This window comes from Eschrichtius robustus, chromosome 2, assembly GCF_028021215.1.
Source record: "Eschrichtius robustus isolate mEscRob2 chromosome 2, mEscRob2.pri, whole genome shotgun sequence".
In the NCBI taxonomy this organism is placed as follows: domain Eukaryota; kingdom Metazoa; phylum Chordata; class Mammalia; order Artiodactyla; family Eschrichtiidae; genus Eschrichtius; species Eschrichtius robustus.
The window spans coordinates 76,895,392-76,921,201 of record NC_090825.1 but is presented as its reverse complement, the minus strand read 5'-3'; the positions used below and the strand labels follow the sequence as shown (position 1 = coordinate 76,921,201).

The 25,810-nt window shown below is 37.7% G+C and overlaps 2 protein-coding genes across 4 annotated transcripts in view; one reads left to right on the top strand and one right to left on the bottom strand.

The window, feature by feature from the left end:
• Positions 1–25,810, top strand: part of SKIC3 (SKI3 subunit of superkiller complex) — a 169,987-nt gene that overhangs the window by 42,761 nt on the left and 101,416 nt on the right. The window lies entirely within an intron of this gene.
• Positions 1–25,810, bottom strand: part of ARSK (arylsulfatase family member K) — a 44,849-nt gene that overhangs the window by 9,994 nt on the left and 9,045 nt on the right. Inside the window, exons 3-6 of one of the 2 annotated variants that reach the window (XM_068535653.1) lie at positions 21,436–21,595; positions 7,013–7,295; positions 3,716–3,887; positions 1,555–1,779 (exon numbers count right to left, since the gene is read on the bottom strand). In XM_068535653.1, the coding sequence (XP_068391754.1) occupies positions 1,555–1,779; positions 3,716–3,887; positions 7,013–7,295; positions 21,436–21,595 (840 nt within the window). The remainder of the gene's footprint in view (positions 1–1,554; positions 1,780–3,715; positions 3,888–7,012; positions 7,296–21,435; positions 21,596–25,810) is intronic. The other variant, XM_068535652.1, reaches the window with a different exon arrangement.

Genomic DNA, 25,810 nt, shown 5'->3' with positions numbered 1-25,810 from the left:
ATTGCGCATACATTTCTTATAAAAACAGAAATGAGGTGAGGGGAGGGATAGTTAGGGAGTTTGGGATCAACACGTATACACTGCTATATTTAAAATGGGTAACCAACAAGGACTTACTGTATAGCACAGGGAACTCTGCTCAATATTTATTCTATAATAACCTAAATGGGAAAAGAATTTGAAAAAGAATAGATACATGTATATGTATAACTGAATCACTTTGTTGTACACCGGAAACTAACACAACATTGTTAATCAACTATACTCCAATGTAAAATAAAAAGTTTAAAAAAAAAAAGAAAAAAAAAAAAAAACCAGAAATGAGGAAAAGTAATAGGGATTGCCTGGAAATTGATAGAGCCAGAAAGTGGCAGAGACATGGCTGTGTGATAATTGCTTTGGGACAAAGGGGAACCAGCAAATGATGAGTAAGAAACTGAAGAGATTAAAAATATACATCAGGCAAAAGAACAACAAAGAAGTGTGCTCAAATATACAAGAGATGTGAAATAAAAGACAAAAGGAGGGCACTGATTTTTTTTTTTTTGGGCGCGCAGCTCGTGGGATCTTAGTTCCCCAACCAGGGATTGAACCTAGGTCCTCGGCAGTGAGAGCTTGCAGTCCTAACCACTGGACTGCCGGGGAATTCCAGGCACTGATTTAAATTAACTGTAAGGAAATTTAAGACCCTGTAATAGTCTTTAGTTAAATGAAGGGAAAGACTTTGCAGCAGAAAAAAGGAGATAAAAAGAACTTTCTTATTTCTTTAATTTCCAGCTACATGTTTGTTTCGCATTTTGATATATACATATTAAACACATATGTCTTATGCTGTGTTAGCTTTTTCTTTCACCAAAATCTATTTATAAATTGATGGTACTTTTTGCAATTTATGGTGCCTTAAAACAGAGTATTTAGATGTTATTGAATTTAAATGTTACTGAATTTAAAGTACTCTGCTAAATTAGATAGAAACAGTTCTATATAACTTCTGAATTTACGATGGCTTTATTCTTGTATCTTTAACAAAAACTGCTAACTACCCATATCCAAATGTTGCTGTTCTAGACCTATGGTTATGCTAATAGACATTAGAAGCTAGTAAAATAAATAGTACAGAACAATCTAAATGTTCTGGGGAGAAATATGTTCATAGCATCAACATTAAGGGACATTTGTAACATTGTAAAAAAATTAGTAGTTTCAAAGTGGATGAAATAATCCAGAAGGGAAATGCTTACATTTTAGGTAGGTGGTGGTAGAGAATCAAATGATACAGAAATCGTATCTATAAAGTTATAGACCTGAATATCATATGTGGCTTACTTTATTGTCATATCCTGGTTGTGAATCATTTGAAGGAAAAATGACCAGAGTAAGTGAAGGCCAAAGGAACCTGAGAAATATTATCCTCATTTTTCAGATATGGATTTGGACTCACAGTTAAATGAGCTGGTCAAGATTTATGAACAAGTCAGCAGGGCCTCTGACTGTTTTGCTTATTCATTTTCCAGCATTATTACAAATAAATATTTACAGAATTGCATTACTTACCAAGCATAGTAGGGTAAATATCCACAAGAGAAACCACATTTGATACTTGTAGGTTGGTCTTAATTCCCGGTCCCATGATCAAGAGTGGGACATGGGCGCTAGCTTCATACATACTCATCTTATAAAACTGGCGATGTTCCATGGCCAGCTCACCGTGGTCTGAGGTGTATATGACAGTAGTTTTCTGAAGAAGATCTAACTGGTGGAGAGCCAAAATAATTTCACCTGTAATATAAATCAAGGTAAATCTTAATTAGCTTTTAGCTCATGTTTTATTCTATCACAATAACAACTCTACCCTCTAAGAGTTTGTCAGGATGCTTCTTAACATCTGAATGTTATCTACTGTTCTTTTTTTTTTTTTTTTTTAATAAATGTATGTATTTATTTAGGCTGCGTGGGGTCTTCGTTGCTGTGCGTGGGCTTCCTCTAGTTGCGGCGACAGGGGGCTACTCTTTGTTGCGGTGCGTGGGCTTCTTCTTGTGGAGGCTTATCTTCTTGCAGAGCACTGGCTGTAGGTACGCAGGCTCAGTAGCTGTGGCTCGGGGCTCTAGAGCGCAGGCTCAGTAGTTGTGGCGCCCGGGCTTAGCTGCCCCATGGCATGTGGGATCTTCCTGGATCAGGGCTCGAACTGTGTCCCCTGCATTGGCAGGCGGATTCTTAACCACCGAGCCACCAGGGAAGCCCTATCTACTGTTCTTGAGTAACTTATGCCAGAATTCATGTGCCTGCTTCTCAGTGGATGGACTAGAGAGAGGAAGGAGAAAATACAATACCCATAGGATAAGTTTCTTTATTTGGAGATCATGCTGGCTTGCTTTCTATGTTTCTATCAGACAGTGGGGGAAAACGTTACCCCCAGTGACTCAAATGAGAAAGGAAAGACAAGCCTGGATGTCAGCACTGTGCATGCCTCATGAAAGGACTGCTATCACCATCGACCCACAATTCCTGCCCAGCGGGAGGTGATAAAAGGGGTCAGAACTCCTCCTCCTGCTACCCTTTCTCTCAAATTCCCAGTCACCAGATCATGCCCATGAAGTTGGCTGAGTGTTATGGAAATCCTACCTTTGAAAAAGAGCTGGAAGCAGTACAGATGGTATATGAATGTGATTTGGCATATTCTTGGGCAGTAAAATTTCTCTGACCACTCCCTCTCTCTAAGTGACCTGAAACTTCCTCCTCATTGCAATTAAGAGAACACAGTAAGGCACAGTCCAGAGAGAAGCATCATCTCGACTTTGGCAGTTTCTGAATCTGGCCTACAGGAGTCTGTATTATTTAAAAAAACAAAAAAAACAAAAACCCACAAAACCCACAGGTGATTCTGAGGTCCAGTCAGATTTGAGACCCACAGCTCAGGAGTTATTTACGGAGTTCAGACCATCAGGGCATCAGGGTCTTTCAGCTGGACAACTGCAATTGCTTCCTAATTAGTTTTCTTGCCTCCACTCCTCTTTCCCCTTCATAATATCCCTTGTACCACTCTGGTGGCTATCTTTCTAAAATATCTGATCATGTCACACCCCAGCTTAAAACTTTCCCACAGCTTCCCATTGTCTAATTCTTGAGCAAGTTCAGCACCTTCAGCTACCCCCTAGACCTTTACCTTTCACAATCCTAACTCCCTAGTTCAATATAATTCTGGATCAATGTACACGGGGAAACTGATTTCAGCTTTAGTTAAGCCTTGCTCTAAAAGGCCTAGGGAGAATGGATTTGTTTTACACTTATTACATGTCTGGGAGAAGTCACAAGGTTCTACATCTCATGTTTCATCTCTTAGAACCCAAGTTGCCTTATAATTAACTGTGTTTGGTTGAATACTGATTCCTGATTAAATCCAGCAAAATGTTTTGTTTCCAACAGATGATAGTTTTCTATGACCTTTTTTTTTATATATATATGAACAAATCTAAGTATCTGTTAATTTATGAATAATTAAGATAGAAAAGACTTTTATTCTACTATTAATAATGCAAATTATCCAATTTTTATATGTGTCAGGAATCTTATAATTCTAAGTCTGAAGTATCTCAGCAACTGTTGCAAGAAATTTTCTGAGGATGTTTATACAAGTCACCAACCAGCATAATCACAGTTTGTTGGAAAAATATTATACTTTTTCCTCATGTGATTGCTTTTTAATTATACCACTTACCAAGCATAGCATCTGTCTCAGCACACATAGCGTAATAAAATGCTCTAATATCCTTAATTTCTTTTTCTGTAAACTTCCCAGTGCAGTTTTTGGTATAAGAAGAGTAATAATCTATAGGGTGCATTTCTGACAGAGGTGACCACTTTGGGATTTTGATGGCATCATAGGATACCTAAAAAGGGGAGAAAAACAAAGTTGTAATATTCCTCCCTTCCAACAAGAATATATGGTAAACTAGACAAAGTTTAATTACTTAGGCTAGTAGAAAAGCATGGTTGTGAATTATGTAAAGAAAATAGTAAATCAAATACATAAATTAGGAACAGATTGTTAGTATTCCCAGTAACAACAAAAGGTATATATCAATATCTGTATATATAGTAAGACAGTTGTGAAATTATTTTAAAGATTATATATGTCAATGAAAAGCATGAGCTATATTAGACAGTATTCTAATCCATAAGTGTCTAAGCACTTTAATATAGTTGTGTGATCAATTCAAAACTTCAGAATCAATAACCTAAGAATCTAGACTCCTTTTTCCCAGTAGTTCACTAGTAAAAATGCCAATATCTAGTGAGATAGCCAAATGTTTGTTAAGAACAAATACAACTTGTTAATACATATAAATGCTTACAGTTTTGGTGAAAACCATTAAGACTAGACTTAAGTCATACATATCTTCTAGTCATGTAGCTTTAATAAACTCAAATATCTACTTAAATTATTCGACTCATTTCATTAGGCTAGTACTGACTCCTGACAAGTTTTTTAAGATAGAGTCAGTTGGAACTTTTAATTTAATTTATTTATATTTTAAAATTTTTATTGGAGTATAGTTGATTTACAATGTTGTTAGTTTCTGCTGTACAGCAAAGTGAATCAGTTATACATATACATATATACACTCTTTTTTTAGATTCTTTTTCCATATAGGCCATCACAGAGTATTGAGTAGAGTTCCCTATGCTATACAGTAGGTCCTTACTAGTTATCTGTTTTATATACAGTAGTGTGTATATGTCAATCCCAATCTCCCAATTTATCCCTCCCCCACTTACCCCCTGGTAACCATAAGTTTGTTTTCTATATCTGCGACTCTACTTCTGTTTTGTAAATAAGGAACTTTTTAAGAAGACATGAAGTATCTAAAACTTTGACATTGTTTCCTTTAAAATAGGGTGCACTACACAGTGTTTCTGGATAGAGGTTTTAAAGTAACTTAAATTTGATTTAAGGTGACACATTTCAAAACACAGGCAGTCCTCGCTTTGCATGGCTCAGGTATGCACGGATATCAGTTACCACAGCTTATTTAAATAGCACCAGTTCCCCAACAGCAGGGTTCAAATTTTAATTACTGTTAACCAAAATTTCAGAAATGGAGACCTGATTGAAATAAAAATGTGTTTATATGGGGTTTGTTAGGACCGAAGCCCAAGAGACATGGATTCAAGAAGCACTTTGCAGTGTTCCATAGGACTACACAATGGGAGAGGCTTACAAAGGCAAAAAGCTGCAAGGCCACAGTTAGTTACATGAGTTGTTTATCAAGAATTATAATTGGAGTTGATGAGAAGTAAGGATGCTTAGGTTGTGTGGGGTCTGAAATGTTTGCATAGTTACAAGGGGAGACCTTGAGACCGTAAGGCTGCAGCTGGCAGGTGTTGTTCTGAATACAGCTGGTGGTGTCCCTGGGCCTGGTACAGTTCAACGAAAGTTCGGGTTTTCAGTGGTGCAGAGACGTGTCTGAGACCAGATCCTCAATGGCTGCTCGACTCCAGTTTGTATGCCTGACTCTGACTGCTCTATTATCATATAAATTTGTCATCATTACCCAGGTATATTAACTGTGAGTTATTGCATAAAGTACAAACTTTCACATTCATATGCTGCTAGTTCTTTAGTCTGTACATCACGATGTAGATTACATATGTGTATCACAGTGATTAATTATGTCATTTCTTTCAAAGTTTGTCTGTGTTTGATCACTGCACATCTTTTATTTAGTACATAAACAGACTGCAAAGTGTGTAGGTATGCTGCCTCCTTGTCTCCCAGTGATAAATCCATGTGATATAAAAATGGATACTCAAAAGAGGAAATTGATCAACAAAGATGAACATACAGTTAAGAAATAAAAAGCGATAACACTGGAAGTAAAATTTGAATCAAAAAAATTTTTAAGGATTTTTTTGATATGGACCATTTTAAAAGTCTTTATTGAATTTGTTATTATCTTGCTTCTGTTTTATGTTTGGTTTCTTGGCCGCAAGGCATGTGGGATCTTAGCTCCCTGACAGCCAGGGATCAAACCCGCACGCCCTGCATTGGAATGCAAAGTCTTGACCATTGGACCGCCAGGGAAGTCCCTGAATCAAATGTTAACTGGAGTTATAGAAGAAATAAATAGCTGACCTGGGAATGCTGACACTGCCACCATTTGATACACTCAAGATATACAGCCAGAGGAACTTAGTGAAAACATTGATATAAGTGAGGAAGGTCGTTATGAAGAAAAGGATGAACATGTCCTAGAGGAAGTGACACTAGCAAAAATCTTCACACTATAGGAACTCTCAGAAATATTATGACATTGAAAGTGCAAAGGGTAAAATGTTGGAAGGTGATCCAAACTTAGAAAGGAATATGACAATTTCTTGAGACATAGAGAAGATGCTTGCTCTGTATCTTAAGTTACACAATGAGAAGGCAAGCACTGTTCAAACTATTCTTGATTCTTTTTTTTTTACAAAAAAATCAAAACACTTTAATTCTTAATGTTTCTAGTGTTTTCAATTACAGTGCATTAAATAAACATTAGTTTTACTATTCTGTCATTTCCCTATACATTTATAACCCAAAAGAAGAGTTTTTAATGTTTTGACAAATGTTTTTAGAGTTCTAGAAAAATGGTCATTTTCCCAATTGATGATTAAGATCTCTTTATACAGTTTCAGCTTGCACAGTCATTTTTATGCTCCTGAAGCATGCAAAGTGAGGACTGCCTGGACTAAGAGAGTATCTTTTAGTTTAGTTTTTTTTTTTTAAATAGACATATTATATGCAAATGTATTCAACTTAGAAGTAGGTTCTGAGTTTTAACACATTATATTTTTGTAAAATTGTCCCTTTAGTTTCTGTCATCAACCAGTTATTGGTCAAGTTTGATTTAATGTGACTATGCAATTTTCAAATTTTTCTTTAAAAATGATAATAAAAGAAACAGTGAGCAACCACCAATAATATACAGATAAAATGTTAGCTTTTACTTCTGAGCCCACACAGTATACCTACTTTTTTAAGCCAATAAAGAGATGTGTGAAATGTTGAAGATCCAAAATTTTCTCCTGAAGATGGTGAAGGATATGGGTGTGGCAAATTTAATCCCAAGTACAGAACAAATGGTTGAGTGTAATTAATTGCTTCCTTTCTTAACCAATTTACTGCTCTATCTGTATTCTTCCAGTCCCCTTCCATCACTCTTACTTTAGTCTTTTTAGGGACAAGGTTAACCATAGGCCGGCCTTCTTGTCTGAGTAAGAAAGCAACGTCTCTTGTCCAGGCTTCCACACGATTGCTGAGGGGGCAAAAAGACAGGTATACTGTAAGGTATTTAAAAAGTTTTAAAAACTGACTAAGCATAAATATAAGAGAGCAATATGGAAAACAATTTTTAGACCCGGTCATGTAAATGTTCAGACTGACTATACTAGATCTCATTAAGGTACTGAGCATTGCACATTCAAAAACCAAGAAAAATAATAACAAGAATCAAATATTCACCTATGTGTTCTTTAAAACTAAGACAGATTATTTACAAAGGTTACTTTTTTCTCATAATAAAATATTTAGTAAAATAAATATTTCAAATTCCTAGTATTTCTTTTGAATTTTTTTAGCATTTTGTCTTTTTTTCCTGTCAGAATAAGAGAGACAGTATTTCTAACCAAAGCTACAATTATTTCCTCCTATCACTGTCCTTATGTTTAGAAAAATCTTACCTCCTGTGTGTACCTTACGTGTTTCTGAAGTCTCAGGTTTTACATTGTTTCCAGCTATATCTTTTCTCATTATAAGAACAATTTTGACTATGATTTAAGCTAAGCTAATGGTGATGCAAATTTCTAGATATATTTTCTTTAGCTGGTAATTTAAAAGCTAAATGATTTGATCAATTAAATTTCTCTAAATATTTTATCTAACTGCTTCATAAGTATGTAGTAGTACCACTAGTTTTTCTCAATGAATGTATGTATTTTTTTTAACATCTTTATTGGAGTATAATTGCTTTACAATGTTGTGTTAGTTTCTGATGTATAACAAAGTGAATCAGCTATACATATACATATATCCCCATATTATGTAAGTATTTTCAGTTGGCATAATTGTTTAGGAAGAACCCTTGGACATTTCTAAGAAGCCTGTTTTTGTGTTTTGGTTGAGGCAAACACCTCTGAAGTGCCCTATCAATTAAGAAAAGAGCTTTAAAAGTTCAGATACCCACGTGAAAATAAAGACTATTTTATATTAAAACATAATACTCCATATAAGGGAAGTTTCAAACCACACAAAATGACTAATGGCTTATAGATGAACTAAGTAGAACTTTTATCTGCCTTTTGAAAACAGGTAAATAAATTTAAGCAACCATAATAAAAATATAATTTTTCATAGTAGATATTCAATATATTTTGATAAAAACAATGAAAACTAGAATCTCAGCAGAGTTGCATCTAACAGATTTTAATTAATTCTATCTAGCAAATAGAAAATCCTAAAATCGTAAGTTTTGTAAAATTTATCATACTACCAAACAATGTAAATTTTGCTTAAGTCACTGCTGAATGAGAGAACTACATGTGGCTATTATCGGAGCTACTGCAGAGGAGTGAGATGCTAGGGGTTTATCACACCAGCAGTACTTGTGGTAGAGCTCTAGGATTTTGTGATAAGCAGAAATAGAGATTCACACAGGATGTTTAGGAACCAAAATGCTTTCTTTTCAACAAAGAAGTGTTACGTGGGAAAATATGGCTGAGAAATTATTGCAGGAAGCAAGAAAATTACAAGAAAGCTTGTAATACAACCTAACTAGTTGTCCGGTGTGATATTCTGATTTATAATAAAAAATATACATTTGGTCTTCTTCCCTGATTCTGGTCCTGAGGTCCTAAAATCCTCAGATTTTCCAAGTGAAAGACACTAAGGTGTCTCTTGTTATGTTAATGAGGTTACTTTTGGGCTGGTTGCCAGAACCAAAGGAGAGATTAGAGGGCTGAAACTTTTAGTCCCACCCCACTGGTCTCCCTCCGGGGAGGCAGGAGGCTGGATAGGGAATGGAAATTGAGTTCAATCACCAGTGGTCAATGATTTAATCAATTATGCCTGCGTAATGAATCCTCTATAAAACCCAGAAAAGGAGCCGACTGGGGAGGGGTGGGAGAGTGGCACCACCTTAGGTGAGGGTGTGGAAGCATCATGCCCTTTCCCCATGCATCTCTTCCATTTGGCTGTTCCTGAGTTATAGCCTTTTATAATAAACTGGTAGTCTAGTAAGTGAAATGTTTCACTGAGTTCTGTGAGCCACTCTAGCAAATTAATTGAACCCAAGGAAGAGGTCATGGGACCCTCTGATTTTATAGCTGGTCGGTCAGAATCATTAGGTGACAACCTAGACTTGTGATTTGTGTCTGAAGTGGGGAGTGAGGGCAGTCTTGTAGGACTGAGCCCTTAACCTGTGGAGTTGAGTTGAATTGTAGGACATCCAGTTGGTGTCCAAAGAGTTGGTAGTGTGTGGAAACCACCCCACACAATGGAATTGGGTGCAGAAACCCTAATTGGTGATCAGAGCCTTTACCAGGCTTTGGATTAACTCAGGTATAGACTATTGTTCTGACTGTGCTAACCAAACTATTCTGTTGACCTTACAATGCAGTCATGAGTGAGTCTAGAACATCTCAAGGAAAGATCTTGCCTTGAAAGATGGCTCTATTGAACCCAGATTACCATCTTTTGCCACAGCAATGAGTAAGTGTGATTTCATTTAATCTTTCTGGCAAGGTTATGCCCCTTTCCTTTTTTTTTTTTTTTGTAATTCTTTGTTTCTGAGATTCTTTTAGCCCAGGTTGGTTCCCTTAAGGATAAAAAGGCTCAAATCAACTTAATTTTGGCCTGGTCTTACCATCATGGCTAATTTCAAACTTAGTTTCACTTTTGCCCTCTTACTAAATAACATGTGATTTACCCTTCTTTCTTAGTGGCATCTTCTTTTGTCTATTCCTGAGTGTGTGGGCTTTTGGCATGATTCCTATAACTGCTGGTAGTGAAGTAGAGTATAACAAATGCTTTCAGCATTAGTAGGGCAGCAGAGACAGGATTATGGTTGAAGGTAAAGGTCCCTCTCATAATTTTCCCTTTTAACTCTTTCTGGCTATCCCAAGAATCTTGAGTAAGCTAGCTGATCAAGAGGGTAATACTTTGGTTAGCTGACCCATGTTCAAGCATTGTGCCTAAGTATAAAATAACAATTTACTTCTTTATAACTTAAAAACATTTAGGGGCTTCCCTGGTGGCGCAGTGGTTGAGAATCTGCCTGCCAATGCAGGGGACACGGGTTCGAGCCCTGGTCTGGGAAGATCCCACGTGCCGCGGAGCGGCTGGGCCCGTGAGCCACAATTGCTGAGCCTGCGCGTCTGGAGCCTGTGCTCTGCAACAAGAGAGGCCGCAATAGTGAGAGGTCCGTGCACCGCGATGAAGAGCGGCCCCCACTTGCTACAACTAGAGAAAGCCCTCGCACAGAAACGAAGACCCAACACAGCCATGAATAAATAAATAAATACTTAAAAAAAAAAAAACATTTAGCACTTTTTAGATATTCAATACATATTAATAGTTATAATCAATGATGATTCTCTGTTTTACTCTCACTACTCCCTGGGCCAACCCAATCCTCCTGGGCCATTGTTAAGTGTACGCAGTATAAGCAGTAGGTGCTCCAGGAGCTGCAATTCTCGGCTCAAAGTCCCTTTTCCCAGCCCAAATTTCTCCTGGCCAGTAACACTAATGAGAAAAATAGGGAAAGAGAATGTGAATATGCAACCTCATAGTCGACGACAATTACTGTGACAGAAAGATAACTTAAAATTATAATTCTCTCTACTAAACAACCAATGTCTCCATCCCTTTTTAACCAGGTCAAACTGTTGCACCAGGAAACATTATCTTTTGACCATGTGCTTAGACCTACTTTGTATTACTGTTCAGTGTTGTCTCCCCCTACCCCCTACCCACCATTACTTGCTATAACCTCCTCCAAATATAAACTTTCTAATTAGTTGGTCACAGGGGTATTTTGAATAAATTTCTTTCCATTCCATTTCTATGTACTTTGTCTGAAATATTAAGAGTACGGTTTCAATCAGGACAATAAACAAGGGCTTGTATTAATGGGGAGGAACCAAAACTACCTGTGGTTTAGATACTTTGATTCATTGGCTCCTCTCATTATAAATTTACCTTGTTACTTGCAAACAGACACAAAGATACACTGTATAGTTTCCTATATGCCAGCATTTCTCAAAGTGTGGCTCAGGGATCTCTGGGAGGTCCCCGAGAGGCTTTCAGGAGGTCCACAAGGTCAAAACTATTGTCATAAAGATAGTAAGACATCATTTTTTGCCTTTTTCGCTCTCATGCTCTCATGAGTGTACAGTGGTGGAGACCACTGTAACGAAGCCTCAGGTGGGAGCTTGGATGTGGAGTACACCTATCTCAAAGGAAATTGTTCTCTATAAACTTAGGATTCAATGTGTCATTTTGTGCATATATACTAAGTGCCCCTCCTAAGTGGTCCAAGGTTTACTTTACCTCTTTGTAGAAACGTAAGAGAGGCTTCTCTTCTCAAAGGGACACAGAAGTAACCACATGTTTCTGATAACGGCATTCACAATTGGCTATTCCTTGTCTTACCTCCCTCTGAGGTCCAGTTCCTTATATCTTTGCTATTTCAAGCAGCATTAGCATCACCTGAGAGCTTGTTAAATATGCAGAATCTAGAGCCCCATCCCAGACCCACTGAATTGGAAAGGGCATTTAATAAGACGCCCAGGTGATCTGCACGCATATTACATTTTGAGATGCACCGCTCCACATAACAGTGTAAGAATTTTTATGCAAAAAAGCCTCAATTTTTAGAGAAGATCATTAAAATAGCTTCCACAGTGGCCCATGAAGAGGAGAATTATTCTACCTTGGATCGATTCCAGAAAACAAGGTGATGGCTAAATGCACTATCCAGCAATCAGCAATTTTATTCTTTTTAAAAGCAAAATCGCCTCCTAATATGAATGGCATATAAAACTAACATATTAGCAACTAATTATTGCATAAATTTATATCTATGCCATTGCTGTGTGGGTTTTCGGTGCCAATGTGCCAAACTGCGCTGCTGCAGTATTGGAGACAGTCAGCTTACAGGCAGCACCAGGTGAATTTACATAGGGACAATAACATTTGAAGAAGTATCACACATTAAAATTGATGAGAACATAACACTTTTCTTTCAAAATGAATTAGGAGCCTCGACTTAAACCTTCAGCTTCCTAAGATTACTAAATAATTCAACTATCTCAGACTTTAAGAGTTATGTGCAGATGGATCCCTTTCTCTCACACAAAGAATCATTGTTCTCAATGGGACTTTAACAGCTAATGTGTCTCAGATAAGTCTCTTGCATGGAAAAATTACAGTTCTGAATCATGCCCTTGCAAATTTCACTATCAGCCTGATAAATTCGGTAAGAGAAAATGGAATCCATATTCATTCCCATTAAATGTTCTTCTCTCAAAGCTGAGAAACACACTATTTTTTAAGGGACTCACAAGGCTGTCATCTATCTTTACATATATAATCACTCACAAAAAGTCTGTTTTAATTGAATGAATAACAATAGTTATTCATTCTGTGTCTTATATTTTATTATATATTTATTGTAAATATATTTATGCAATTATATATTATAAAATTATATAATAGTAAATAAATTTCAAACAAAAGGTTTGTTTTGCATGAGTGTGTGTGGGGGTACTCAGGGGTTTCATGGACTTCAGGTTATGAACTCCCACTTAGCCATTTCCTAGCCTGCTAGTGAATTCATCGCTGTTGGAACATCAATATTTAAAACTTTGAGTTCTAGGTGACAGTGACTGTAGCCCTTAACAGAGTATTTGCTGCAGTTTGGTTTTAAGTAAAGGCAGGCTTTTTGATTTAATTCAAGAGAGAGTTATTGAATGTCTACCATGAACAAGGCATTGTGCTAGGCTGAACTTGAGGTGACTCCCTTAGCTACCAAAATGATACTACCTCCTCATATGCACTCAGGCATAAACTCCTTCTACTACTATACTTTAAAAAATAAAGGCCCATTTGCTACCTTGCAGAAAAAGAAATTGTGATGAAATAGTTTGGTTATGATTATAACTCTAATGGTTTAGATCACATTGACTTCTTTTACATCACATAAGGGGAAGATTCTTCTTACACTTTTTTTGTTTTGTTTTGTTTTTTTGGTTTTTTTAAAATTTATTAATTTATTAATTTATTTTTGTATGTGTTGGGTCTTCGTTTCTGTGCAAGGGCTTTCTCTAGTTGCGGCAAGTGGGGGCCACTCTTCATCGCGGTGCGCGGGCCTCTCACTGTCGCGGCCTCTCTTGTTGCGGAGCACAGGCTCCAGACGCACAGGCTCAGTAGTCGTGGATCATGGGCCCAGTTGCTCTGCGGCATGTGGGATCTTCCCGGACCAGGGCTTGAACCCGTGTCCCCTGCATTGGCAGGCAGATTCTCAACCACTGCGCCACCAGGGAAGCCCCTTACACTTTTAAAGTAATTAATATATCAACTTAAGCAACTCTAACATTTAAAATTTTTTGTAAGCTTTTGCTTTTCAGTATTATACAGAAAATACAACCTGGACAAAATGTCATTATATCTGAAAGATAAAGTGGGTGGATTATCCCCCAGTAAATCTTTCATTAGTAATTAACCAAATAGTCACTGCATTGAATATGTTACCATGTCCACAGCCCTTGCCGAAGAGGTGACCCAGATGACCACACTGTGTAGGATTTAACTCTTCTCCTATCCTGTCCACTGGCCAGGGGTGGGCACCCGACCTAAGGACCAGATCCTTGGGTCCTTAACCTGGTCAGTGATTATGATGGAGTCTGGGATGAAATATGTGTTGGGCCTATCATCCTTGTTTACAGAATTTGAATTTGGAAAGGAAAAACAGGTAACTGGCAATTACCTAGAATGCAGCTATGAGGTAGAGAAAGTCACTAAAAGAAGATGGAGCGTGAGTCAAAAAGCGTCATGCAGGTCAAAGTTCTAGTTGGAAATGATGTAGCTGAGAAAAGACCCAGAGAGGAGACAAACAAGTCATAAATTATGTTAATGACAGAGAACCAGGATAAAGTTCTCCTAACTCCTGCAAGTGAGGTCCTTAAAGTTGTAGTAGAATCAGAATTATTGGGCTTCCCTGCTGGGGCAGTGGCTGGGAATCCACCTGCCAATGCAGGGGACATGGGTTCGAACCCTGGTCCGGGAAGATCCCACATGCCGCAGAGCAACTAGGTTCGCGAGCCACAGCTACTGAGCCTGCGCTCTAGAGCCCGCGAGCCACGACTACTGAAGCCCGTGCTCCGCAACAAGAGAAGCCACCGCAGTGAGAGGCCCGTGCACCGCAACAAAGAGTAGCCCCCGCTCGCTGCAATTACAGAAAGCCCACGCACAGCAACAAAGACCCAACACAGCCAAAAATAAATAAAATAATAAAAAAAATAAAAAAATAAAAGAATCAGAGTTATTCCCAGTTCCATCTCCTGAGATTAGTATAAGTACAGCCTCTGTTCTTAGACGGATAATCCAAATTCCTTTTCACTGCATAATTAATCTTTTGATAAATCTGCAAATTGTTCCTTTACCTGCTAATAGATATTAAGTATTCAATGTATGTTCCTGAATGTATGACTTTACCAAGCCTACGAAGATACATAGTGACTTTTGGGAAATATTTTATCTTAAACCTAATGCAGTGCCTAGTAGGTAGTAAGAGCCTAATAATGATAGATATCATTATTCTCTAGGTCACTTTGATCAAAGAAATTCATTTAAACTGGTTAACTTTCATGGTAATGGGGGTATGAATGACATGTGTGAATTATTTAAAATCTCTTAGGTAACTAAAACTTGGCAAGTTAGCTCAGTGAGTTATTGGACATGGTGCAACTAAGACAGCCAAGTTGTGGATATGACATGTTTTCCAAACCACTTACCCTTGGTGGGGGGAGCGGGGAGAGGAGGCGGAATTTCCCTTTGTGCCTTTTTTTTTTTTTTAATCTTTATTGGAGTATAATTGCTTCACAATACTGTGTTAGTTTCTGTTGCACGACAAAGTGAAACAGCTATATGCATACACATGTCCCCATATCCCCTCCCTCCCATCCTCCCTATCCCACCCCTCTAGGTCATCGCAAAGCACCAAGTGGATCTCCCTGTGCTATGCTGCTGCTTCCCACCAGCCAACTATTTTACATTCGGTAGTGTATATATGTCGATGCTACTCTCACTCTGCCCCAGCTTCCCCCTCCCACCCCACATCCTCAAGTCCATTCTCTATGTCTACCTCTTTATTCCTGCTCTGCAACTAGGTTCATCAGTACTATTTTTTTTTTTTTTTTTTTTTAGATTCCATATATATGTGTTAGCATACGGTATTTGTTTTTCTCTTGCTGACTTACTTCACTCTGTATGACAGACTCTAGGTCCATCCACCTCACTACAAATAACTCAATTTCGTTTCTTTTTATGGCTGAGTAATATTCCATTGTATATATGTGCCAGATCTTCCTTATCCATTCATCTGTTGATGGACATTTAGGTTGGTTCCATGTCCTGGCTATTGTAAATAGTGCTGCAATGCTTTGTGTGGGTTTTAATGAGAGGGGAAATGCCATCGCCCACTACAGAAGCTGAAGCATGAGTGTTAAGCCCTCTCCCTATGACCTCAGGCAGCTGGGGAGTAGGCTACTGACCTAGGCTTGCCCATTTGATACTTAGGTCCTGGGATTCTGAATCTTAAGGGAATGACACAAAGACATAGGATCCTCTGGAGATGAATGAGACAGCAGTGCCACCAGCAGCAGTGTCCTGGCCAGCCTGTTTCTATAGCATAACTTTAGTGTGCTCTCAGACCTGGAGCCTTACTCCATTCCTGTTTTCTGAATGTAGGTCTCCAGCCTTGTTGACTCTATGAGTTATCTAAGGTGTTTTTGTTTTTGTGTTTTTCATTTCTTGCTCAGGACTCAGTAGAGTGTAACCCGGTAACCCAGGATCTTAGTGGGTAGTTTCTAACACTAATACTACCTTAGAAATCTTGTCATTTTGGTTAAAGGTATGGTAAAGTGTCGGCACAAAACTATCATTCAAAAAAGGCAAAAAAGTTCATAGTTTTATGCTTTTATGTGGATCAGTATCTTTATCTTTGCATCTACCAAAAAATATACCCAAAACTGCTAAAAAAAAAAACCCAATTCATAGAAACAACAGTCAAGCTAAAAATAGAAATAGGTGCTAAACTTTGGGGGATCCAGCAACTTTGTGTAGATATTCTGAGACAGTTTTGCTGTCATAATCCTCCACTTCTTCTGATGCTTGATACCTACAGGTAACTTTACAATACTATCACAAAATAGGATCGACATTTTCTCTAGTGCAAAAGGTACTTTTAAGAGTCTGTAAGAGGTGTCAGGGGAAGGATTTGGACTTACAAAGGCATACTTTCAGAGCTTGAAAAGACTGGATTCTAATAGGAGCTTTCGTATACAAAAAAGAAAGTACTGGGTATAACAATGAGAATTCTGAGGAAAAAACATTTTAGTCAAATGAGGCTATAAATGATCTCAGACTAAAACATACATTACAGGAATTTCAGTTTGAAGATTGTTTTTGCAAGTAAAGAGTTTATCAAATCTAAAATGCTATTAATGTAAAATGTACTTTTTTGAAAAATATACACTATTAAGAAAAAATATTGCCAAAAAGACTATAACAGAATTTTGTGATTGTCAATTTTAAGAGGCATTACAATTACAGAGATGTTAAATTGTGAAAAAAAAATGTGCACCTTAGAATAGATAAAATATAGTACTTTACAGCCTTTTCTCCCACCCCTTGAAAAAAAAATCTGGATGTGTTTGCTTCCTCCTTTAAACAGAACTCACTATATTTTTCCCTATACTGTAATTTTTCTAGACTTTTTTTTTTTTATTTTTGGCTGTGTTGGGTCTTCGTTTCTGTGCGAGGGCTTTCTCTAGTTGTGGCGAGCGGGGGCCACTCTTCTTCGCGGTGCGCGGGCCTCTCACTATCGCGGCCACTCTTGTTGCGGAGCACAGGCTCCAGACGCGCAGGCTCAGCAATTGTGGCTCACGGGCCCAGTTGCTCCGCGGCATGTGGGATCCTCCCAGACCAGGGCTCGAACCCGTGTCCCCTGCATTGGCAGGCAGATTCTCAACCACTGCGCCACCAGGGAAGCCCTAGACTATTTTTTAAACCTCCTCTTTTGAACCATAAGTCACTTTAGCTAGGTCACATCTGGCTAATGCTAATGTTAAATTAAATTAAAAAGTGAAATCTCCACATTATTAGATATCTTTAGGCTCTTCTCAAAGTAGATTTGAATAAACTTCCACGAATGGCTAGCACTGGCAAGAGGAGGAGATACACTTCATTATGGGCAGCTAAACATAGTACCTTAAACTTTAGTAATTGAATGGAAAAAAAATCCAAGAATTGTAATGAGATTGTAGACTCAGAGCTATCACTGGCGTTTCAAGAAATTGATGTAGGAGTTATGGTAGACAGCATTCTGAAGATAGCCCCAGTGGCTGCTTCAGCCAAGAATTTGCTAATCATCAGAAACAAGGGTTCTGGAATAATAAAAATAAAACAAAAACAACAGCAGGCTTTTTCACTCTCAGAAGTCATTCTGAGAATGTACTCAGAATAATGCAAGCTGTTTTAGATACTGAATTTCATTAAAAATAATAAGGTATGTATGTGTGGGGTTCTAAAAAAGCTTCTAAAATGACCAAAGGAATGGATGTCTTTCTCCATTACAAGGAAAAGAATAAAATAAACTCCTCCTTAGTACGGAGAAAACTGATCCAAAGGCACGCATGGTCTTAGATTATAAAATAATAGTAGATATGGATGAGATAAACACAGACTTATTCATTAGGCTGCAGAACTGGAAGGGACCCCAAGGTTGCTGTTCTAGCTCTGTTGCTCCCTCTTGGTCACTTTGGTTCTAGTTAGGAAGCCTGTGCTTCTGGTCTGGAGGCCAAGGGGACAAGAAGAGTGGTAAGAGCAGCCCATGATTTGCTGCCCTTTGCTGCTTGCCAAGAAGCTCAAGCTTAAGAGTTTGCCACAGCAATTCTCTCATTTTGGAAGCAGGCTTTTATTTTTCATTTCTTTCAGAGAATTAAATATTGCCTGTTGTGACGGGGCTTCAGAAAAACATTAAGCTACACGAATTGAGAACATTTATGACTATAATAGTAGTAAGATGAAATGACAGGGGATTTGATTTTAGGTTTTAAACTTTTATCTAGGAAAGATAAGACAGCAGCTTGCTAAAATTCGCTCCTGATGTCATTAGAATGTAAGTTCCATGAGGCTAGAGATTTTTGTGTTTTGATCACTACTGTATTCCCATCATCTAAAAATAGTGTTTGGTACACTATAGGTGGCTCAATAAGTATTTTCTGAATGGGTGTTCCATACATATGATTTTACCTTTGTAACTTTAGTAAGGATCATCTTGGTCTTAGTATTTTAAGGAATGTTACTTAATGTTTATCTTCTTTAATGTCCTGACCTTAGAAATCTAGTTTTTAAAATGTCTATAAAAAATCAATTACCTCCTAATTCTACACACTTCCAAATTAACATTTTCTTTGATTTTGTTGATTCTAAAAAAATTGACATACTAGTGTTAAGTGGATCTGATCCCTTAGAATATGGGAGAGTAAACTTAAGATTCAAAATGTCGGCAATGACTTTCAGTGTGACAGTCCTAGGGCCATGCTGATGAGTATAAAGTTTTCAGCTTGAGATCATGGAGTCTCAACCTCTACATTATTGACATTTTCAGCTTGATAATTCTTTGTTTGGGGAAGGGGGTGCTGTCCTGTGCATTGTGGATTGTTTAGCAGCAACCCTGGCCTCTACCGTCTAGATGGCAGCAGTATTCCCCCTGTGGTGCCAACCAAAAATGTCTCCAGACACTGTCAAAAGTCTTGTGGGGGTCAAAATTGCCCTTGATAGAGAACCACTGCTTGAGATATTGGAGATATGATGACAAAAGTTTTACCCCATAGGGAAAATGATCAAAACACCATATGGATTAAGTACACGTTTCCTTTCAATTGCTAAGAAGATACAGCAAATTTGAACCTAATCAGACCTATTATGAGCACAATACCTATAATGTGAGGGGGTAGATGAATAACAGGACTTTATAAACCACATAACTGTACTCCACTGAAGTCAGAGAACTGCAGAAAGGAAGAATCTTTAGAGTCATCTAGAGTAAGCTCATTTGATGAAACTGGGATCCTGAGTAGATAAATAACTTGCCCTGGTCTTATAGTTGTTAGTAAGTGGCATTTTTAAAAAAAATAAATTTATTTTTATTTATTTATTATTTTTGGCTGTGTTGGGTCTTCGTTGCTGTGCCGCGGGCTTTCTCTAGTTGCAGCGAGTGGGGGCTACTCTTCGTTGTGGTGCGCAGGCTTATTGCGGTGGCTTCTCTTGTTGTGGAGCACAGGCTCTAGAGCGTGCGGGCTTCAGTAGATGTGGCACGTGGGCTCAATAGTTGTGGCTCGTGGGCTCTAGAGCACAGGCTCAGTAGTTGTGGCTCATGGGCTGAGTTGCTCCACAGCATGTGGGATCTTCCTGGATGAGGGCTTGAACCCATGTCCCCTGCATTGGCAGGCGGATTCTTAACCACTGCGCCACCAGGGAAGCCGGTAAGTGGCATCTTAATGAGTAGTACCACCAGCACTTGTTTAACAGTTGTCTGGAAGAAACAAGCATGTAGCCCTTAAAGTTCCCAGTCTGGTGTAGTATAGTATATATGGAAAGGGACACACAGCTGGACTAGTGTCCTTAAACTGGTAAAAGAAGAAAGCATCACTTGATGTTGAAAAAAATACAGATGGAGAATTGTAGTAGTAAACTAAAGGGACTTGTAATTCTGGCTGAAAATATAAACAGGTTCAAAAATGGCTAATTTCAGTGGTAAAGGTAGCTCAAAGTTATAAAAACGTGTTTTGAGAGTCAGTCTATCAAAAACATTGAATGCATCTATTTGATATTGAGAGACCTTTTTTTTTTCTGAGACCCATCTTTAAACTTGCACAGAAAAATCTGAAAGATAACGTGCTGTAATTCATATAACCTTTGCAGACATGCTATTAACAGCAGCCTTGACCTATCTGTCAGTCAAATGACTATGTGGGTACATATAGCACTAATACAAATAGTCTTGATAGCTTATTTAAGCTTCCTAAGCTCAGGTGAGACAGTAAGTAAAGTGAAAATATGCTACAGCAATTATTATACTGAAAACCATCTTTGATTTCTCAAATATCAATGTTTAACTGGCTCTTTTCCTTTTAACCCAGGTGAGATAGAATATCAATGTTTATCAAATAATAAGTTATAACTTTTTATTCCATTCATTCATTCATTAAACAAATATTTAATTGTGTACCTACAATGTACAGGCACTACGTTGGAAGTGGGAATAAAGTAGTGAGAAAGAGAAACAGGGTCTGTGCCCTCCAAGAATTATTATCCCACTGAGGAATAAAACTCAGATCATATTTTAACCATCTCACACAGAGAGTGATAGTGATATGGAATACAAGGCATTCAACCTTAGATTCTTTTTATTATTGGACTGACTGAGAAAACAAAGAAAGAAAAACAATTTCAAATAGGATAATATGAATAGTTGTATCTTACTTTGGATTAGCCTTACTTTCCAAAAAAGTAGAAGGATTTTAAAGAGAAACTGGTGAAACTTTGTGAAATGAGCACATATTATTTCATTTAATGCTCACAACAAAGAAATTAAACTTCAGTTAGCTTAGATAATATTCCCAAGATTATACTTCAAGTTAGTAGTAAACAGAGAAACTAGGATTCAAAAGTAGGCAATCTGATTCTAGATCTCTACTCTTATCCCCTATGCTTAGTTGCCTAATTTTTGAGGACTGAGTAAAATGAAAGAAAAAAAAGTTACAATAGAATAAATTTGGGGAGAACTGAAAAAAGCAAGTAGCAAGAAGATTATGGTCTTCAGAACAAATTGTAAAGTGAGTAATAAAGTAGCCATTGTATAACTAAATCAAAATAAATCATGGACTAAACAATTTTATAGACCTTTAATGTTTAAGAAAAATAAAATTACTAGCATATAATTTCAATATTTTAAGAAGATTAAAGAAAGCTAAAGATTTAGCCAAATTAACACAATCTAGGGATTAAGAGATTTACATTCACCTTTGTGGAGAAATAAAAGAAGTCAAAAAGGGTACATGTATGTATTATAGCAGTGGGCTGCCTGTTAGAATCATTTTTATTTTATTTTTTACCTGATGGAGTGATGTCCTGAAGTATAGTCCAGTTTTCCAAATTTTTGTGTTCGGTAGCCATGCTTCTCCATGACATCCATCCATGTTGTATAATTTGGATCTAAGCCCTTAAAGTTATTCCAAGATTCTGTTAAGTGAGTGAAGAGGCCACTCCACATTGCTGGGGGAAAAAAATGGGATCAGTGTAAATAAAGCTTAACAATTCGTTTTAATGATTAAGACAATTATACCAAGAGAAAAGAGACTGACTACTAGTTTAGAGCTTGTGCTCTGCAACAAGATATATCTACATTAAGTGTTTTACCTAACATTTTTGATTGTTACCTCGTTTTATCAAGGGGAAAACTGAAATGAATTACTATTTCCATTTTACAGGTGAGTCTCTAAGGCTTGCAGCAGTGGTCCCCAACCTTTCTGGCAACAGGGACCAGTTTCATGGAAGACAATTTTTCCACAGACTGTGGAGGGGGGATGGTTTCAGGATGATTCAAATGCATTACATTTATTGTGCACTTTATTTCTATTATTACATTGTAATATATAATGAAATAATTATACAACTCACCATAATGCAGAATCATTGGGAACCCTGAGCTTGTTTTCACTTGCCATTCACTGATAGGGTTTTGATATGTCTTCAAGCAATGGATTTATTATGGTCTCTGTGCAGTCAAACCTCCCTGCTAATGATAATCTGCATTTGCAGCCGCTCCCCAGCACTAGCATCACCACCTCAGCTCCACCTCAGATCATCAGGCATTGGATTCTCATAAGGAGCGTGCAACCTAGATCCCTCTCATTCGCAGTTTATAGTAGGGTTTGTGCTCCTATGAGAATCTAATGCCGCCACTGATCTGACAGGAGGTGGAGCTCAGGTGGTAATGCGAGCGATGGGGAGTGGCTGTAAATACAGATGAAGCTTCGCTTGCTCGTCCACCACTCACCTGCTGTGCAGCCCAATTCCTAACAGGCCACGGACCGGTACCGGTCTGTGGCCCGGGGGTTGGGGACCCCTGGCTTACAGGTTAAGTTGTTTAAGGTAAATAAATGGAATTAAATATAAAGCTTGTCTGACTTGAGTCATAAAAATAATCACTAAGTATTTGTTGGTTAATTTTCCGAGTTGGTCAAATGAAGTACAGATCTCATTTCCCAAAAATCCTCAAGGCTTTTCCCTATTTCTTGTCTATATACTGGCTTGCCACAAAAAACTTATGTGTACTATGTCTTTTCTCTCATTTTCTACAGCTATCATTGTTTAGTCAATAAATTTTTTTTTCCAAATATTAACAGACCTAAAGGGAGAAATAGATAGCAATACAATAATACTAGGGGACTTCAACAGCAGATAGGTCTTCCAGACAGAAAACCAATAAGGAAACACTGGACTTAACCTACATGTTAGAACAGATGGAATTAAGATTTACAGTACAGTCCATCCAAAAGCAAAAGAAAGTACATTCTTCTCAAGTGCACATGGAACATTCTCCAGGAAGATCATATGTTAGGACACAAAACAAGTCTTCATAAATTTAAAAAGACTGAAGTCATATCAAGCATCTTTTCTGACCACAATGATATGAAACTAGAATCAGTTATAAGAAGAAAACTGGAAAATTGACAAATATATGGAGTTTAAACAACATGCTCCTGAACAACCAATGGGCCAAAGAAGAAATCAAAAGAGAAGTCAAAAAATAGCTTGAGACAAATGAAAATAGAAATACAACATAGCAAAACAAATGGCATGCAGAAAAAGCAGTTCTAAGAGGGAAGTTCACAACTTTAAGTGCCTACATTATAAAAAAGAAATAGCTCAAATAAACAACCTAACTTTATATCTCAAGGATCTAGGAAAAGAAGAAAAAACTAAGCCCAAAGTTAGTAGAAGAAAGGAAATAACAAAGATCAGAGTGGAAATAAATAGAGACTAAAAAGACAATAGAAAAGATCAATAAAACTAAGAGTTGTTGGGGCTTCCCTTGTGGTAAAGAATCAGCCTTACAATGCAGGGGATGCAGTTTTGATACCTGGTCAGGGAACTAAGATCCCACATGCTGCGGGGCAACTAAGCCCATGCACCACAACTACTGAGCTTGTGCACCTCAATGAGAGAGACTGCATGTCGCAAACTATAGAGCCCATGCACCCTGGACCCCACACGCCACAACCAGAGAGAGAAAATCCTGCACACCACAACTAGAGAGAAGCCCGTGTGCCATGACAAAGAGCTCGTGCCGCAACGAAAGATCCCACACACCTCCAATGAAGACACCACATGCCACAACTAAGATGCAGCCAAACAAACAAACAAACAAAAAAACTAAGAGTTGTTTTTTTCTTAAATAAAATGGACAAATCCTTAGCTAGACTTTCCAAGAAAAAAACAAGGGGACTCAAATAAAATTAGGAATTAAAGAGGAGACATTACAACTGATACCACAGAAAGACAAAGGATCGTAAGAGACTAACTACCATGAACAATTATACCAACAAATTGGAAGAATTGGATACGTTCCTAGAAATGTAAAACCTACCAAGATTGAATCATGAAGAAATAGAAAAGCTGAACAGACCAATTATGAGTAAGGAGATTGAATCGGTAATCAAAAACCTCCCAATGAAGAAATGTCCAGGACCAGATGGCTTCACTGGTGCATTCTATCAAACATTTAAAGCAGAATTAAAACTAATCCTTCTGGGGCTTCCCTGGTGGTGCAGTGGTTAAGAATCTGCCTGCCAATGCAGGGGACGCGGGTTCGATCCCTGGTCCAGGAAGATCCCACATGCTGCGGAGCAACTAAGCCTGTGCGCCACAACTACTGAGCCTGCGCTCTAGAGCCCACGAGCCACAACTACTGAAGCCTGCGCGCCTAGAGCCCGTGTCCTCAACAAGAGAAGCCACCACAATGAGAAGCCTGTGCACCTCAACGAAGAGTAGCCCCCGCTGGACGCAACTAGAGAAAGCCCACGTGCAGCAATGAAGACCCAACACAGCCAAAAATAAATAAATTAAATAAAAAAAAAAAAAAGAATAAGCCAATGAGGTACATTTAAAACAAAAACAAAAACAAAAAAACAATCCTTCTCAAACTCTTCCAGAAAAGAGAAGATGAGGAAACATTTCCAAACTCATGAGGCCAGCAATACCATGATAGCAAAACAAGACAAGGACACTACAAGAAAAGGAAATTATAGGCCAAGATCTCTGATGAACATAGATGCAAAAATTCTCAACAGAATATTAGCAAACCTAATTTAACAATACTTTGAAAGAATCGTACATCATGATCAATTGGGATTTACTCCAGGAAGGCAAAGATGGTTCAACATCTGCAAATCAATCAATGTGATATACTACATTAGCAAAATGAGGGATAAAAAAAAAATATGATCATCTCAATAGATGCAGAAAAAGCCTTTGACAAATTTCAGCATTCATTCATGTGGGATGAATTGAGAGATTAGGATTGACATATATACACTACCATGTGTAAAGTAGATAGCTAGTGGGAACATGCTGTATAGCACAGGGAGCTCAGCTCAGTGCTCTGTGATGATGTAGATGGGTGGGATGGGGGAGGAGTGGGAGGGAGGTCCAAGAGGGAGGGGATATATGTATACATATAGCTGATTCACTTCCTTGTACAGCAGAAACTAACACAACATTGTAAAGCAACTATACTCCAATCAAAAAAAACCTCTTGACAAACTGGGTATAGAAGGAATATATAGAAGCCCACAGCTAACATCATATTCAATGGTAAAAAGCTAAAAGTTTTTCCTCTAAGATCAGGAATGAGACAAGGGTGCCCACTCTCAGCACTCTTATTCAACACAGTTCTAGAAATCCTAGCCTGAGCAGTTAAGCAAGAAAAAGAAATAAAAGGCATCCAAATCAGAAAAGAATAAGTAAAATTGTCCCTACTTGCAGAAACATGATATTATATATAGAAAACCATAAAGACTTTACCAAAAAACTGTTAGAACTAATCAATACGTTCAGTAAAGTTGCAGGATATAAAATCAATATGCAAAAATCAGTTGCATTTCTATATACTAATGATGAACTATCAGAAAAAAATTACCCAAAAAATCCATTTACAATTGTATAAAAAAGAATAAAATACTAACAAATAAATTTAACCAAGGAGATGAAAGATCTGTACACTAAAAACTTTAATAAGACACTGATGACAGAAACTGAAGAAGATACAAGTAAATGAAAAAATAGAAAGCAAAGATGAGGAACCTAGTCAGTAGCAAATGTGTGATTACTTATGTGTACTAACCTAGATTGCTGATTGAGACTAAATGAAATTTTTAGTGAAGAGATGTTGCATCTTAGTGTATTTGCTGTGTCTTGTCTGATTTA